Source organism: Sminthopsis crassicaudata, chromosome 6 (assembly GCF_048593235.1).
Source record: "Sminthopsis crassicaudata isolate SCR6 chromosome 6, ASM4859323v1, whole genome shotgun sequence".
Taxonomy (NCBI): Eukaryota; Metazoa; Chordata; class Mammalia; order Dasyuromorphia; family Dasyuridae; genus Sminthopsis; species Sminthopsis crassicaudata.
In genome coordinates this window covers 224,194,024-224,207,418 of record NC_133622.1, presented here as the reverse complement: position 1 = coordinate 224,207,418, position 13,395 = coordinate 224,194,024, and the positions used below count along the sequence as shown (strand labels likewise).

The 13,395-nt window shown below is 44.7% G+C and overlaps 1 protein-coding gene across 33 annotated transcripts in view; it reads right to left on the bottom strand.

The window, feature by feature from the left end:
- Window positions 1–12,689, bottom strand: part of CD44 (CD44 molecule (IN blood group)) — an 88,520-nt gene extending 75,831 nt beyond the window's left edge. For 7 of the 33 annotated variants that reach the window (XM_074273176.1, XM_074273188.1, XM_074273201.1 and 4 more), the window contains exon 1: window positions 12,346–12,682. In XM_074273176.1, the coding sequence (XP_074129277.1) occupies window positions 12,346–12,412 (67 nt within the window). In that variant the 5' untranslated portion in view covers window positions 12,413–12,682. Of the gene's footprint in view, window positions 1–12,345 lie in introns of all 33 variants that reach the window. The other 26 variants (XM_074273189.1, XM_074273194.1, XM_074273196.1 and 23 more) reach the window with 11 other exon arrangements.
- Window positions 12,690–13,395: the final 706 nt, after the last annotated feature.

Below are 13,395 nucleotides of genomic sequence, written 5' to 3'. Positions count from 1 at the left end.
ATCTATCCTACATCCACCATCCATCCTGATGCTCCTTTCACATCCACTGCTTCTAGTCTTGTCCTTGGGGCCTTTGTCCTCAAGGTCTTTGTCATATTTCTTTATTAATTTAAGAATATCATCACATTCCCCCCAAATCTTCTCATCTCCTGGCAAAATACCCCAAGTACTTTCACTAGATGGGCCAAAGGCAAGAATCTGGGGCCCTTCACTCTCTCGATTGCCCTTCTATGGACAGTCCAATTCTTCAGACAAAGACTTTACTAAAACGGGGTTCCCAGAAATGTGTATGTACATTCACCGAGGTAGATTATAACAGGAATATCACCTGATTCCTGGAAGTTATGACAATCAGCGAAGATCAAGCCCACATCAGCTTTTTGGTTGCTCTAGTACCCTGTTTTGAGTTTCAGTCCCCTGAAACATATAAAGATCTTATTTCAGATGAGATGCTGTGAAGTCAGTCTTCTCTCAATAATAACTTGATTTTTTTAAATCCAAGCATGAGACTTTACAGCCCTACCCTGGCAAAATCACTTTTTTTTGGTCCTGACTCAGTTATCTAATACATGTGTTCACCCTCTAGCTGTCTTCTCATACCTACAGCCATGTTTTCACTAAAAATATTAGACAGCATCGGACCTACCACAGATCCCTGGGGCATTCCACTAGAAACCGCCTTTCAAATTGGCACAGAATCATTCAGAACCATTCTTTGGGTCCAGTCATTTAAAAGGTTCCAAATTGATCTAAGTGGACTACCACTCAGTCACAACTGTCCATTTTGTTCAATATGTTCATTTAAATTATTTATTTAAAAATAATAGGGACAGCTAGATGGCTCAGTGGATAGAGAACCATTCCTGAAATCAGGAGAACCTGAGTTCCAATCTGGCTTCAGACACTTAATACTTCCTAGCTGTGTGACCCTGGGCAAGTCATTTAACCCCCGATTGCTTCAGCAAAAATAAATAAATAAAAATAATAACAGCAAAGATTTATATAGAACTTACTATGTATTACGCATGGTGCTAAACACGTAACAATTATTCCTCACAACAACCCTGAGAGGAATTATTATCCCCATTTTACAGATGAGGAAGACTTATTCAGGGTCATCCATCCAATAAGTATCTGAGGGTGGATTGATTTCAGATCTCACTGACTCCAGAGCTAATGCTTTATCCATTGTACTACTCACATGCCTCAAATATGTATTTAGAAAGTTAGTTAATGTAAATAGCAACTAAATAGAACCTAAGGGCCAGGCACTGTGCTAAGGGGCTGTGGTAGCTACAGAAATCCCACAAGAAGTAAATTTCTCTAAAGAAGATGAAAGTCAGGGAGTTTATAGAAGAGATTGGACAAATACCCAAATAATAACAAGTGAGAGTCCCCCATTAAAGTCTCAAAGAGACAGTTTTAGAGACATTAAAGTTTCTCATCAGTAAAATGAGGAATTTGAAGTAGGTAAGAAGAAAGTTCTTCTCCTACCCTCAGGTTTTTTTCCTTCCATAGGTTCCATTTTTTGAGAACATCATCTCCTTTCAAAACTTTTATTAGTCCCAAAGCTTTCCTTCCCTCATCTGTCAGTCTCAGCCAGGAGGGAGTCCCAGGACCTGAAGGTCTGAGAGAAGCTTTAAGGTAAGCATTCTTGGATCAGCTAGATGATGCACTGGATAGAATGCTGGTTCTGGAGTCAGGAGGACCTGAGTTCAAATTCAGCTTCAGATACTTAACAATTCCTTGATGTGTGATCCTGGGCAAGTCACTTAACCCTGATTTCCTTGCCCCCTCCCAAAAAAAAGTAAAGGATCTTTTTGATGTTGACCAAATATAAAGACAGAGGAATTGAGTCTGCCAGCTGCCCCTCCAACCCTGACCCAGAAAGTTAATACTCCCAGTGAGAAATGAATGTTGCACTGATAATAATAATGGATTTGGAACCAGAGCATCTCAGATTTAAAGCTAACAAAGCCTCAGAGCCTATGTAGACCAATCCATGCTGCTTCCAAAGGACCCAAGTTCAAATCCCAGCTCTGTTAACTATGTGATCTTGGCCAAGTCACTCAACCTATGTAGAAACCAGCTTCTTTATCCATGAAATGAGAGTTCCAACATTAAGATTCCTTCTGATTCTTGATCAATCAGTCAATCAAGAGCCATCTATTAAGTGCTGCTTTTGTGTGTAGGTGGAGTGGAGACTTCTGCCTTGCATTCTGGTCCCCGCTGATGAAATTATAGACAAAAACTGCAAAGGTTGCTCTTTCCCCACCCCCAAAACCACACAGCAAAGAACCAACTCCTTTGCCATTCATAGCTTGGAATGAATAAGCTGCTCCAACTATTCATCTGAGGAAACTCCAATTACATGTTTTTCCTTCCCTTCATTTCTATAATTCCATTCTCCAGCCGCACAACATAAAGGGAAGACACACCTCCATTTGTGGAAAAACAAAAAACCCTATATTCTCATTGATGGGTCCTAACAATGGGGAGAAAAAACCCAAGCAGAGAAAGAAAAGATGATAGGAGTTTGGATTTGGGGGAACACCACATTATGTTCTCAAAACAAAGACACGGGACAGATCAACACAAAGAGGGCACAGGAGAAAGGGGACAAGATCCCTACACCCCAGTGAAACGTACCTTTTGCCAAAAAAGTAATAGAAAATAAATGCTCAAAATAACGACTCCACTGAAAGGTAACAAATCGTTTCCTTCATCTGGAAAGTCTTGCCATCAGCTTTACTTTCAAAAACAAATTGGAAAGAGATCTTGTCTTGGAATAAGAAAACCGGGGTTTGATTTCCAGTTTGGTTACTAGCTGTTAAGTTCTCTTCTCTGGGTCTCAATTTCCTCGTCTGTGAAAAGAAGGGGATTACACTCCGGGGCCTCCAAGGGCCCTGAATCTGTGATTCTCTAAGGAGTTTCCCAGAAGCACATCTGGGACAAACCCCAAAATCTAGAAGGGCTTTGCAAGCCTCCGGTTTGCAAATCACTTCCTTAAATGACTCAGTCTCTCCACACCCTCCCTGAGATTCATCCGGAAATGCTGCAGAAGATGCATCTATAAGGAGCCCAGCTGCCCACAAGTCTGGGTAGATTTCTGTCTTAGAAGGGAGGAATCCAGCCAGCTACCAATAACCCTGAAACCTCAAGGAAATGAGCTTCCCATGGACCATGATTCCCCTCTTTGCCATCCTCCTTTCTGCTGATGAGGGGAGAACTCCTTCTCCCTCCCCCCCCCCACAAAAGAGACCGGTTCCAATCATGGGGCAAATCACAACTGGGCAACTATACCTTAGAACAGAGAAATACAAATTGTGATGGCAAAGGTTCCTCGAAGTAGAATTATCGTTCATTCATTTTCAGTTGTGTGGCTGTGACCCCGTTTGGGGTTTTCTTGGCAAAGAGACCGGAGGAGGGTTGCCACTATCTTTTCTGGCTCATTTTATAGATGAGGAAACTGAGGGAAACAGAATGAAGTGACTTGTCCAGGATCACTCCCCCCATTGGCAGCCACCCCACAGATGTATGCTTGATAAGTGCCCAAGGGGTTCCATGAGGAAGAGAAGTTCATGGGGACTTTATGGAGCCAATCATTTCACACACAACAGTTCCAAAAACCTCCAGACAGCGGAAAAGACTGGTGGTGATTTCACTTATTAGTAATAATATACAATATAATATATATACCAATATAATAACATATATATGATATGTATAATATGAAATAACAATATTCCCTTAATTACATTGAATAGCTCAAATTGATGGTCTGGCTCACGTTGCCATATCATCACTTTTACAAAATTTGCTCTTCACAATGAACTTGTATATGGTTTATTTTATTATTATTATATTATTATATAATATTATATTACATATTAATATATTACTAATACCATATATGGTATATGGTATTAATAATATATATTAATACGTAATATGTATATAATTAAGATGTAATATATGTAACATATTAATGTAATTAATATGTAATATATGTATAATATGGTAAATGGTTTATTTTACTTCCCATTTTATAGATTAAAAAAAGGATTTTAGTCATGAGTTTGGTTTGGTTTTGTTTGCCAGTGAGGGTGATGTGTGATTTCACCCAAATGGGATACTTCAGGTGTGGAAGCCCCCTCCACCTACACAGATCAACTCTTGGTCTATCGCTTAGGACTCTGAAACACACATACGTTCCAATAATTATGCCCAGCTAAAATGAATCAGAGGCAGAAATGGGACCCAGGGTATCCTGACCCCAAGGCTGACCTCCTAGCCACCATGCCATGATTTCAGAGGAGCTAGATTTATACCCACAAGGCCATGGAGCACCACTCCCTCATATTACAGCAGGAGGGGCTGAGATCAGAGAGGGGCTGTTGCTCAGTGTCACACCACCATGCTCTCCCTCCCTAGGCACACTGAGGGATCAACAAGTGGGATGGAATAGAAGCTCTCTGAAGGCAGGGAGTGCCACATGAACAGCTTTGGGGCTTTGGAGCACCTCTCAAAGAGCCGTAGACAATACATGCTTAGGAAATGTTTATTGATTAACTGAGAAATTGATTGATTGATTGAAGACCAGGCCAGCTAAACTGAAGGAAGCCCCAAGGGGGTGCATACTTCTGCCTCCCAGCCATTCTCAAAGACTATCTATATAGTCACAGGAGCTGCAATCTGGATAGGTGGATGGAATAGTCATACCATCATCCCTGAAGATTAAAGTATTGAATGAGACTGATTTCCTTAAAGAAGCCCTCTCATTAAAAATAATAAAAATAATAATAATAATAATTAAAAATAATAATAATAATAATAATAATAATAAAATGTTGAGTCTTTCCAGTTGGGTCTGACTTTTTGTGACCCATTTGGGGTTTTCTTGACAAAGATACCAAAAGGATTTGCTATTTCCTTTTTCAGATGAGGAAACTGAGGCAAACAGAGTAAAGTGGCAAGCCCAGGGTCACTCAGCTAGTAAGTGTCTGAGGCCAGATTTGAACTCACAAAGCTCCAGGCTTGACACTCTCTCTACTGCACTATCTAGCTGTCCCTCAAAATAATGGCTCCTATTTAGGTATAAAGTTTCACAAAATATTTGACACAAGCTATCTTAATGACTCCTCCTAACCAGCCTGTGATACCAATACTATTGTGGTCTTTCCATTTTAGAAGGAAGGCTGTGAAAAGCATTTGTTCAGCTCCTACTGTATGCCAGGCACTGTGTTAAGTCCTGTATACATGCTACCTCATTTGATCTTCACAACAACCCTGGGAGGGAGGTGCTGCTGTTTTCCCCACTTTGTAATTGGGGAAACTGAGGGAAAAAAAGAAGTTAATGACTTGCCAAGTCCAGCTCTATCCACTACACTATGCAGTCTCTTTGCTCTTTGTAGCCTGGCCATATGGATGTGCCTCCCTGTCCCAGCCCTTCCTCAGAGATGCTGGGCTGGGTGCTCATATACCAAGGGTTCTCAAACTACGGCCCTTGAGCCACATGCGGCCTGCTGAGGAGGTTTATGGGTTATGGCAAATGGGCTGAGAGGCAGAGACAGAGTGTGAGGTGGTTTTTTGTTTTTTGCCTTTTTTTTTTTTTTTTTACTATAGTCCAGCCCTCCAACAGTCTGAGGGACAGTGAACTGGCCCCTATGTAAAAAGTTTGAGGACCACTGTCATATACTACCAGTCGAGGTTTGGGGAGAACCAATAAGGAGTCCCCCAGCTTAAAGTCAGGATAGTCCTGGGTCCTCATCCTGCATCAAATCCTTGCTTGCTATGTGACTTTGGAAGAGTCACTTCCCCCTCAGTTTCCTCCTGTGTAAGGTGAGAGGGCTAGACTTATATATCTATATCTATCTCCACCTGGGGGAGGGAGAATTCCAGGAACTTTCTCTCCCCATAGAAATACTCACACTAAGTGTGGGACTCATCCATCTACTTCTAGGCCCTGAGTCCCGGCCCCACCCTTAATGAGCCAGGTGAGCTTGGACAAGTCAGTTTCCCTCTCTGTCTGAACAATGAGTGTATGAGAGGATTGCTCTTGAACACCTCCTGAATGTCAGTGACTCCAGAAACTCAGAGAACTTCAGTGGGGATGTGGGGGAGGGCTTGCTAAAACCTGCTCCCAGAACTATAAAGTTTTCCATGAAGCTTTTCCAAGACTCAGGCCCTGGGCCTGATGAGTAACATTCTGAGCACTCCTGTGATTAATCTACCATTCATTGATTCATTCATTTGTTCCTCCATTCATCCTCTCTCTCCCCCCACTCCCTTCCCTCCTCTCATTCAGGCTGAGCTACAAAAGGAAACTGAGTCATGAACATCCCTGTTCATCAGAGTCCCAGAATTTCTCTGACACAGAAGACAGTCCCTCCAAAAATGCCTCATTGTCTGGCACCATCTGCTCGTTTCTACTTTCTTTCATGGGTCCTGCTCTTCTTTTAGGGTACTAAAGGGGGTTAAGGAAGAAAAAGGAAGAGGAAGAACAACTGAAAATATCCAGCTGTGGCTGATCTTCTTGTTCCCCTCTCTAAACCTCCACCCTCCACACACACACACACAGAGACTGCAAGGGTCAGGCAGATTCTATGGATGATCACTGGAGGGAGAGAAATGAATGGGGGTCAAGCTCACGCCTGACCTTCCCAGTTTGGGGGTCAATGCCTTAAAACATCCCTTTGGAGTGAGAGAAATGCCGCCTCCTCTTTTAACTTCTCAGAAAATAAAGTTTTGTCCTCCTCGCTGTTGTTCTACTAGAGATCGGAGAGGGGCTACCATGTGGGTCCGTGTCAAATAAATCCACTTTCCCTGTCACTGCTGACAAAAACCAAGAGGGAACCGGCATGTAACAAAGAGAGGGGCAGAATCTGGAATTCCACTGGGATCCCCGACATTCAGAAGCAAACTTCTTCCCTTAGTTAGGCTGCCCTGGTTCCTTGAGAGATTAGAGAGAAGGGATTTATGGATTATCCTGGTTGGGGCCACAGGGTGAGCTGGTGAATGCTTAATGTTTACAACTCACTCCTTCCCCAAACATGTGATCTGACTGATTTTCTGTGGCAGAACCATTCAAAATCTTCCTCTGGTCAACCTCAGAAAACTCTGAGAGAAGTCCCAGCCTTCCACGGCCCACAATCCTACCGCCTCTTTTCAGCTTTTCTATTTGTCCCCTACAAAGAGTAAAGACGTCCAGGGAGGCAGCTGGACATAAGTGGATGTAGCCATTCCGTGGGCATCTGGGTAAATTGAAGCCCGGCTCTTCAGACAGGCAAAAATGGAACTCAGTAAGACTGATTTCCCTTCAACCCATTTCCAAGGTCTTCCTCAGAGTCAGTCCATTAACTGTCCCAGAAGAGAAAATTAGTCACTCTCCTAAGTTGTATACAGAGACAGTGGAGTATCATGGATAAAGAGCAGACTTTGATGTCATCAAGAGCTAAGATTCAGTCTGTTCTCTGAGATCTCATGACTATATGAATTAAATTATTAGAGAAGAGTTCTTCCCTCTTGGATTTCTCTCTACAAAGAAGAATGTGCTAAAATGAGGAAGTTTTTCTTTTTCTTTTTCCTAAATATCTCCCAAGAAATGACATAGCTGTGGCCAAAGGGATAATCCTTGTATCAGGATTGAAGTCCCATCTCTGACATTTATAGCGGTATGATCCTAGGTAAGTGACTTCATCCCTTAGCGTCCCCAGGCATCTCTCCAAGACTATTATAATTACACAGTGAAGGTAGATTCCCCAAACCGATGAGATGACAAGTCTGGGCCAAAACTAAGCATCCCTAGCCCTAGCACCCTGTACATCATAGGTGTCTCATAAGTGCTTGCGAAAGGAAAAGTCTTCTCTGCAAGTTCCCCTCCTAAGGCATAATTAAAATTTGCCTATCTAAAACAACCCCTAGCCTAAGACTTTGCACACAATTATGACTCAGTAAATATTCAGTGAATAGAATGAATGAAAAAAAAGGAGTGAATGAAATACCAGCACCCTCATCTATTCCTCATCTATTCACAGAAGGAAAGATCATTACCCAAAATCCTTTGCACCAGACATCCAGGAGAATCAAAACAGAATCCATTGACTCTCTGGGGCTTTGAGATCATTCCCCCCAAATATTGGCTCTTCATACTCTGAGCACTATCCAAGATAACATCTTCCCAGAAACAAAACTAAAACACCAACCTGGAAGTACATGCTCTGCTCATTCTACTCCTTATTCCAGATCCTTTTTCTCTCTCCTTAAAACCATCGCCCCTATCTAGGCTACCCAGCTCTTCCTCTCTAGCCCACATTCTTCCTCTTTATTTCTCTGTTGATTATTCCCCACCCCCAATCACTATCCCTTTCCAACTATTCCCAAGTTCCCTTCTTTAAAGGGAATTCTCTTTCCTTTCACCATGTTCTTCCCATCCATATTTCTCCCCTACCTCCCTTCTCTTTGTCTCACCTCACCTCAAACCTTCAGCCCCCTTCTAAACAACTTTACAAGCACATGAAAGTCAGGACAACTGGGACCAGAGCAGCTACTGATTTCATCATGTGAATCACCCTGCCCCAAATGAACTTGAACAAAGAGGAGTGGGCCCCTACGAGAAGAAGCAATCTTCCAGACAAGTTACTGGGCATTTTTAGTTTTGCTGGCCAGACTTAGCATTGCTATCGTGTACTTAATAAATATTCCTGATCTTAAGATAATGATAATTGGACTCAAGATGCTTTGAGCTGCAGTTTAGAACGGTGCAAAGTTATTAAATAATTCCCTTAGAGCCTGTTGGGAAATTCACTATAGCCACCTTCCTGAACTACAAATAAGTAAGGGATCATTCTCTGATCGTTAAAATAAAGCTGCCTCTGTTCCTCTCCTTCACACACTCTTCAGGCCAGACACACTTGGTGTCTAAAACTCTATGTCCATGCCTTTGTCCAGGTTCTCCACCATCCCTAAAATGCACCTCCTTCTCATGCCTGACTCGGTAGTCCTAATTACCTATAATCCTCTGTAGTGAAGGGGATATTTTGTATTTAACATATATTTTAACATATTTAACATGCATGGGACTACCTGCCATCTAGGGGACGGGGCTGAGGGAAAGGAGGGGAAAATTGGAACAAAAGGTTTTGCATTTGTCAATGCTGAAAAATTACCCCTGCATAGATCTTGTAAATAAAAAGCTATAAAAAAAGTGAACGTGAACATTTTTCCATTGTGTCCCATGAATCTCCACCAGAAATTGGTGCAGACTATTTGTATAGTGTGTCGATTTTTTCATTCACTTAAACATATGTACACATTGTTTCCTCCCATAGAAACATGTTGTTTCCTTCCTTCCCTTGAGGGAAGGGACTTTCATATTTGTCTTTGTGTCTTTCAGACGGTGCCTGCTGGAGAGGAGGTCCTCTATATAAAACGCTTGCTGATTCACTGAGCTATTCTTTTTCTCTCCCCCCCAGCTTTCCAGAGTCCCAGTCAAAGTCCACCTTCTCCATCAACTTTGCTCCAGCTGCCACCCAGATATTCGGCGACTGGATTCCTAGGAATTTTGTCTACAACTCATAATCTAGGACTTGGTTACTTAATTGTTAAATGAACCTCTAAATGAATCATAGACCAGAGGAGTTAGAGCTGGAAGGGCTTTTAGAGATCCTTTGGACCAGCTTCCTCATTTTTTAAAGGAAATTGAGGTTCGGGGAGGTTGCCTTGTCCCTCACCAGTAAGTTTCAGAGGCGGGATCTGAATCCGGATCCTCCCTACTCCAGGGCTGGATTTCTAATCTTAAGGCCATGCTGCCTCCAGCTTGCTCATCTCATCTCCCCACTTAGACAATAAGTCTCCAGAGGAGAATGTTTTAAACTTTGTAAGATAACAGGACAACCTGGGGATGTAGTGCAAGAGGTCCAGGCTCCCCTTTGGGGATTTGGTTTCCTCATGAAATGAGGAAGCAGCTTTAGATTCAGAAAACGCCTTAAAGGTCCCCAGATCCCAACTCTGAGTTTCATTCTTTGGAGGCCCCCACAGCTGTTCGGGGTCAAAGGTGACATTTGAACTCAACTGTTTTCCCCCTCTCACCCAGTGCCAGGCTACCTGTCTCCCAAGACTGCTGCAAAGAGAGCAGTTTCCCCTGGCCCCACAGCACAGCCCAGAGCTGGGAAGGGCCCTACTACATCCTCCCTGAATTGAATCCTCAGCTGGGTTATGTTTAATGACACCGTTGGCACTTCTTGAAAGAGGAAATTAATTTAGTTAGCGATAAGCCAAGAGGCTCTGTAATTACCCACTGAGGCTAGGAGAGACAAAGAAGAGCAGCCCGGAGGAGGGCTGCATCCCACATCCCTCCCTTCCTCTCCCAAGCTCCCAGCCCCTGCCCCCCAGCAGAGAGAGGCCTGGCCCAAAGCTGTGGCCCTCCTCATGCCAAGGGGGCAGCAGGCCTGCTCTCCATGCCTCGGTCCCCTATAGATGGGCCATCCAGAGCCCGCTCGGCCAGGCCAGTTAGAGAGCCCAGGCGGAAACAGTCAGCATCCTGGCAGCCGGGAGCAGGGCGATTGATTCTCTGCTCCCCCTCCCCCAGACCATTTCTATTCCTGGGGAGCTCGGGAAGAGGCAGCAAGCTGTTTCCAGTTTCCCCGAAAACACTCACTCAAGCTACCAAGGAGCTCCTGAGAGCTGGGGCTTATAGACAGTTGGAGGAGGGGGGAAGGGGAGTGGGCAGGAACAGATTCAGCTCCCCCAGGGACATGGGTTGCTGGAAGGAATTATTTACAGCAGCCTGCTTAGACCTTGCTCTCACATCTCTCCCGAGGACCTCAGCTTCTTGGTCAAACTCAATCTAAGCCAATGCAATAAGCATTTATTAGGCACCTAGTGTATGGAGGGCTGAAGCTCTTATTGTATTAAGCTCCTGCTGTCTAAAGCACTCTTCAGGTGCCCATTTTCTAAATGGGATGAGCCAAGGAAGCTCAGTTGCCATTAAACAGGCAAGAGAAAATGTGTTCTCTAGGGTGGGGTGAAGGGGGACCAGGAGGACGAGACTCAGAAGGTATAGCTATAAAGTCACTTAACTCTCTGAGCCTCACTTCTGTATAATGACAGGGGTGGGCTCCATGATTTTTCAGGTTTCTTCCAGCTTTAAATCTAGGACTTTAGAGAAGTTTCCATTTCTGTAAAATGAAGTGATTGAGTCCTCCGGGAATCCTGACTCTGATTCTATGGGCCAATATTCCATTGAATGGCTCCCCAAAGCCTCCCCATCTGAAAGCTCTGATCCAGTGAGAGAACAATCCAAGATTCTATGCAATCAATTGAGAGCTGGGGGACCCAAAAAATCCTTTCCTAATTTAATAATTCAGGGACAGGTAAGATCAGTGGGGTGGGAGGGATGAGCAAGCTTCATGGGGAGTCTTCAACTGGGTTCTCTGAAAACTGCTTCAGCTTCTTCTGCCTTGGGCATATCTGAGCCTGCTACTGCAGCCCAGCCCTGCCCAGCCCTGCCCAGCCCTGCCCAGCCCCGGCAATGGGCTTCTTACTCAACTCCAAGCAGGCTAGGGGATTCCACGAGGACAGTTAGGCAGTTGCATTACACCATGCGGTCTGAGCCGCCGGGGGATGGAGTGATACCCAGGCTTTCTCAGAGATCCCCCAAATTAAAAAGAAGAAAGAGAAGAAGGAATAAAAGAACAGAGAGAAAGAGAGGCAGAGAAAGAGAGAGGCAGAGAGATAGAAATTGAAAGAGACAGAAAGATTGAGAGAAAGAGAGATTGAGACAGAGAGACAGAGAGAAAGAAAGAAAAAGAGAGAGATTGAGACAGAGACAGAGAGAAAGAAAGAAAAAGAGAGAGATTGAGACAGAAAGAGAGAGAGAGACAGAGAGAAAGAAAGAAAAAGAGAGAGAGAAAAAGAGAGATTGAGACGGAAAGAGAGACAGAGAGAAAGAAAGAAAAAGAGAGAGAAAAAGAGAGAGAGAGATTGAGACAGAAAGAAAGAGAGAGAGAGAGAGAGAGAGAGAGAGAGAGAGAGAGAGAGAGAGAGAGAGAGAGAGAGAGAGAGAGAGAGAGAGAGAGAGAGAGAGAGAGAGAGAGAGAATTCTTTTCAGCAGGAAATTTGAAACAACGGAGCTCTAGGACAACTTTTTCCCTCTCAGCGCCTTGTGTTCTCTCATTCAGAGGAGGCAAACCCCAAACTTCCCACAGGTTATTGCCAAAGGACCAAAGCTCAGGCGAAGGCGCTCGGGGAGAAGCCGCCGAGTGCTGGGTCGAACGGCCGAGAAGCGGGACCCCCGGCTCCCGAAGCGGGAACGCAGAGCCCGACTTCCATTCATAAGGCACTCACCGATCTGGGCCAGGCTGAGCTGCAGCAAGAACAAGCCCCACAGCGTGCGGCTCCGAGCGCTGTCCATGGCGTGTCCCGTCCGAAGCGGCCCTGGGCGCAGAGACAAAGGCGGCGAGGAGAAGGAGCGAGCGCGTCCGGGGAGGATGTGCGGGCCGCGAGTGAGAGCTCGGAAGTTTACTTGCAGTTTTGATGAAGGAGGGACATAGGCGCGAGGGCACACCCATGTGGATAGCTGAAGGGCAGTTGTATGATTAAGCAAGCAGCCTGCCAGGGGCTTTAAGGAAGCACCACAACTCTTTTGTTCGCTTCTCGTCTCCTGCTCGCTCGCTCGCTCGCTCGCTTTAAAGTACGACGAGATTGGAAACCGGGAGCACGGATGGCGGGGCTCCCGGCGCTGCGCGGGGAGCCCGGGGGGCGGGCGTTCTTATCGAGCGCTGCTCCCGAGGAAGGCGGCCAGACGGTTAGATTGGGACCCCGCAAAGCCCTAGGAATCACCGCCAAGCAGAATCACTCCCCACTCGGGAACTGTCGCAGCAGTCCGGTCCTTATTCCCCCAGAGTGCTTTCTGAATATCCCAAGAAGTGATCTATTCCAACCTCCCCTAGATCTAGAACTGGAACAGACCTCAGAGGACTGCTAGTCAACTCAGCCCATTTTATAGATGAGGAAACTGAGGTTCAGAAGTGTTTACATGATTTAGATACTAGATCTAGAACTGGAACAGACCTCAGAGGGCAGCTAGTCAACTCAGCCCATTTCATAGATGAGGAAACTGAGGTTCAGAAGTGTTTACATGATTTAGATACTAGATCTAGAACTGGAACAGACCTCAGAGGACTGCTAGTCAACTCAGCCCATTTTATAGATGAGGAAACTGAGGTTCAGAAGTGTTTACATGATTTAGATACTAGATCTAGAACTGGAACAGACCTCAGAGGACTGCTAGTCAACTCAGCCCATTTTATAGATGAGGAAACTGAGGTTCAGAAGTGTTTACATGATTTAGATACTAGATCTAGAACTGGAACAGACCTCAGAGGGCAGCTAGTC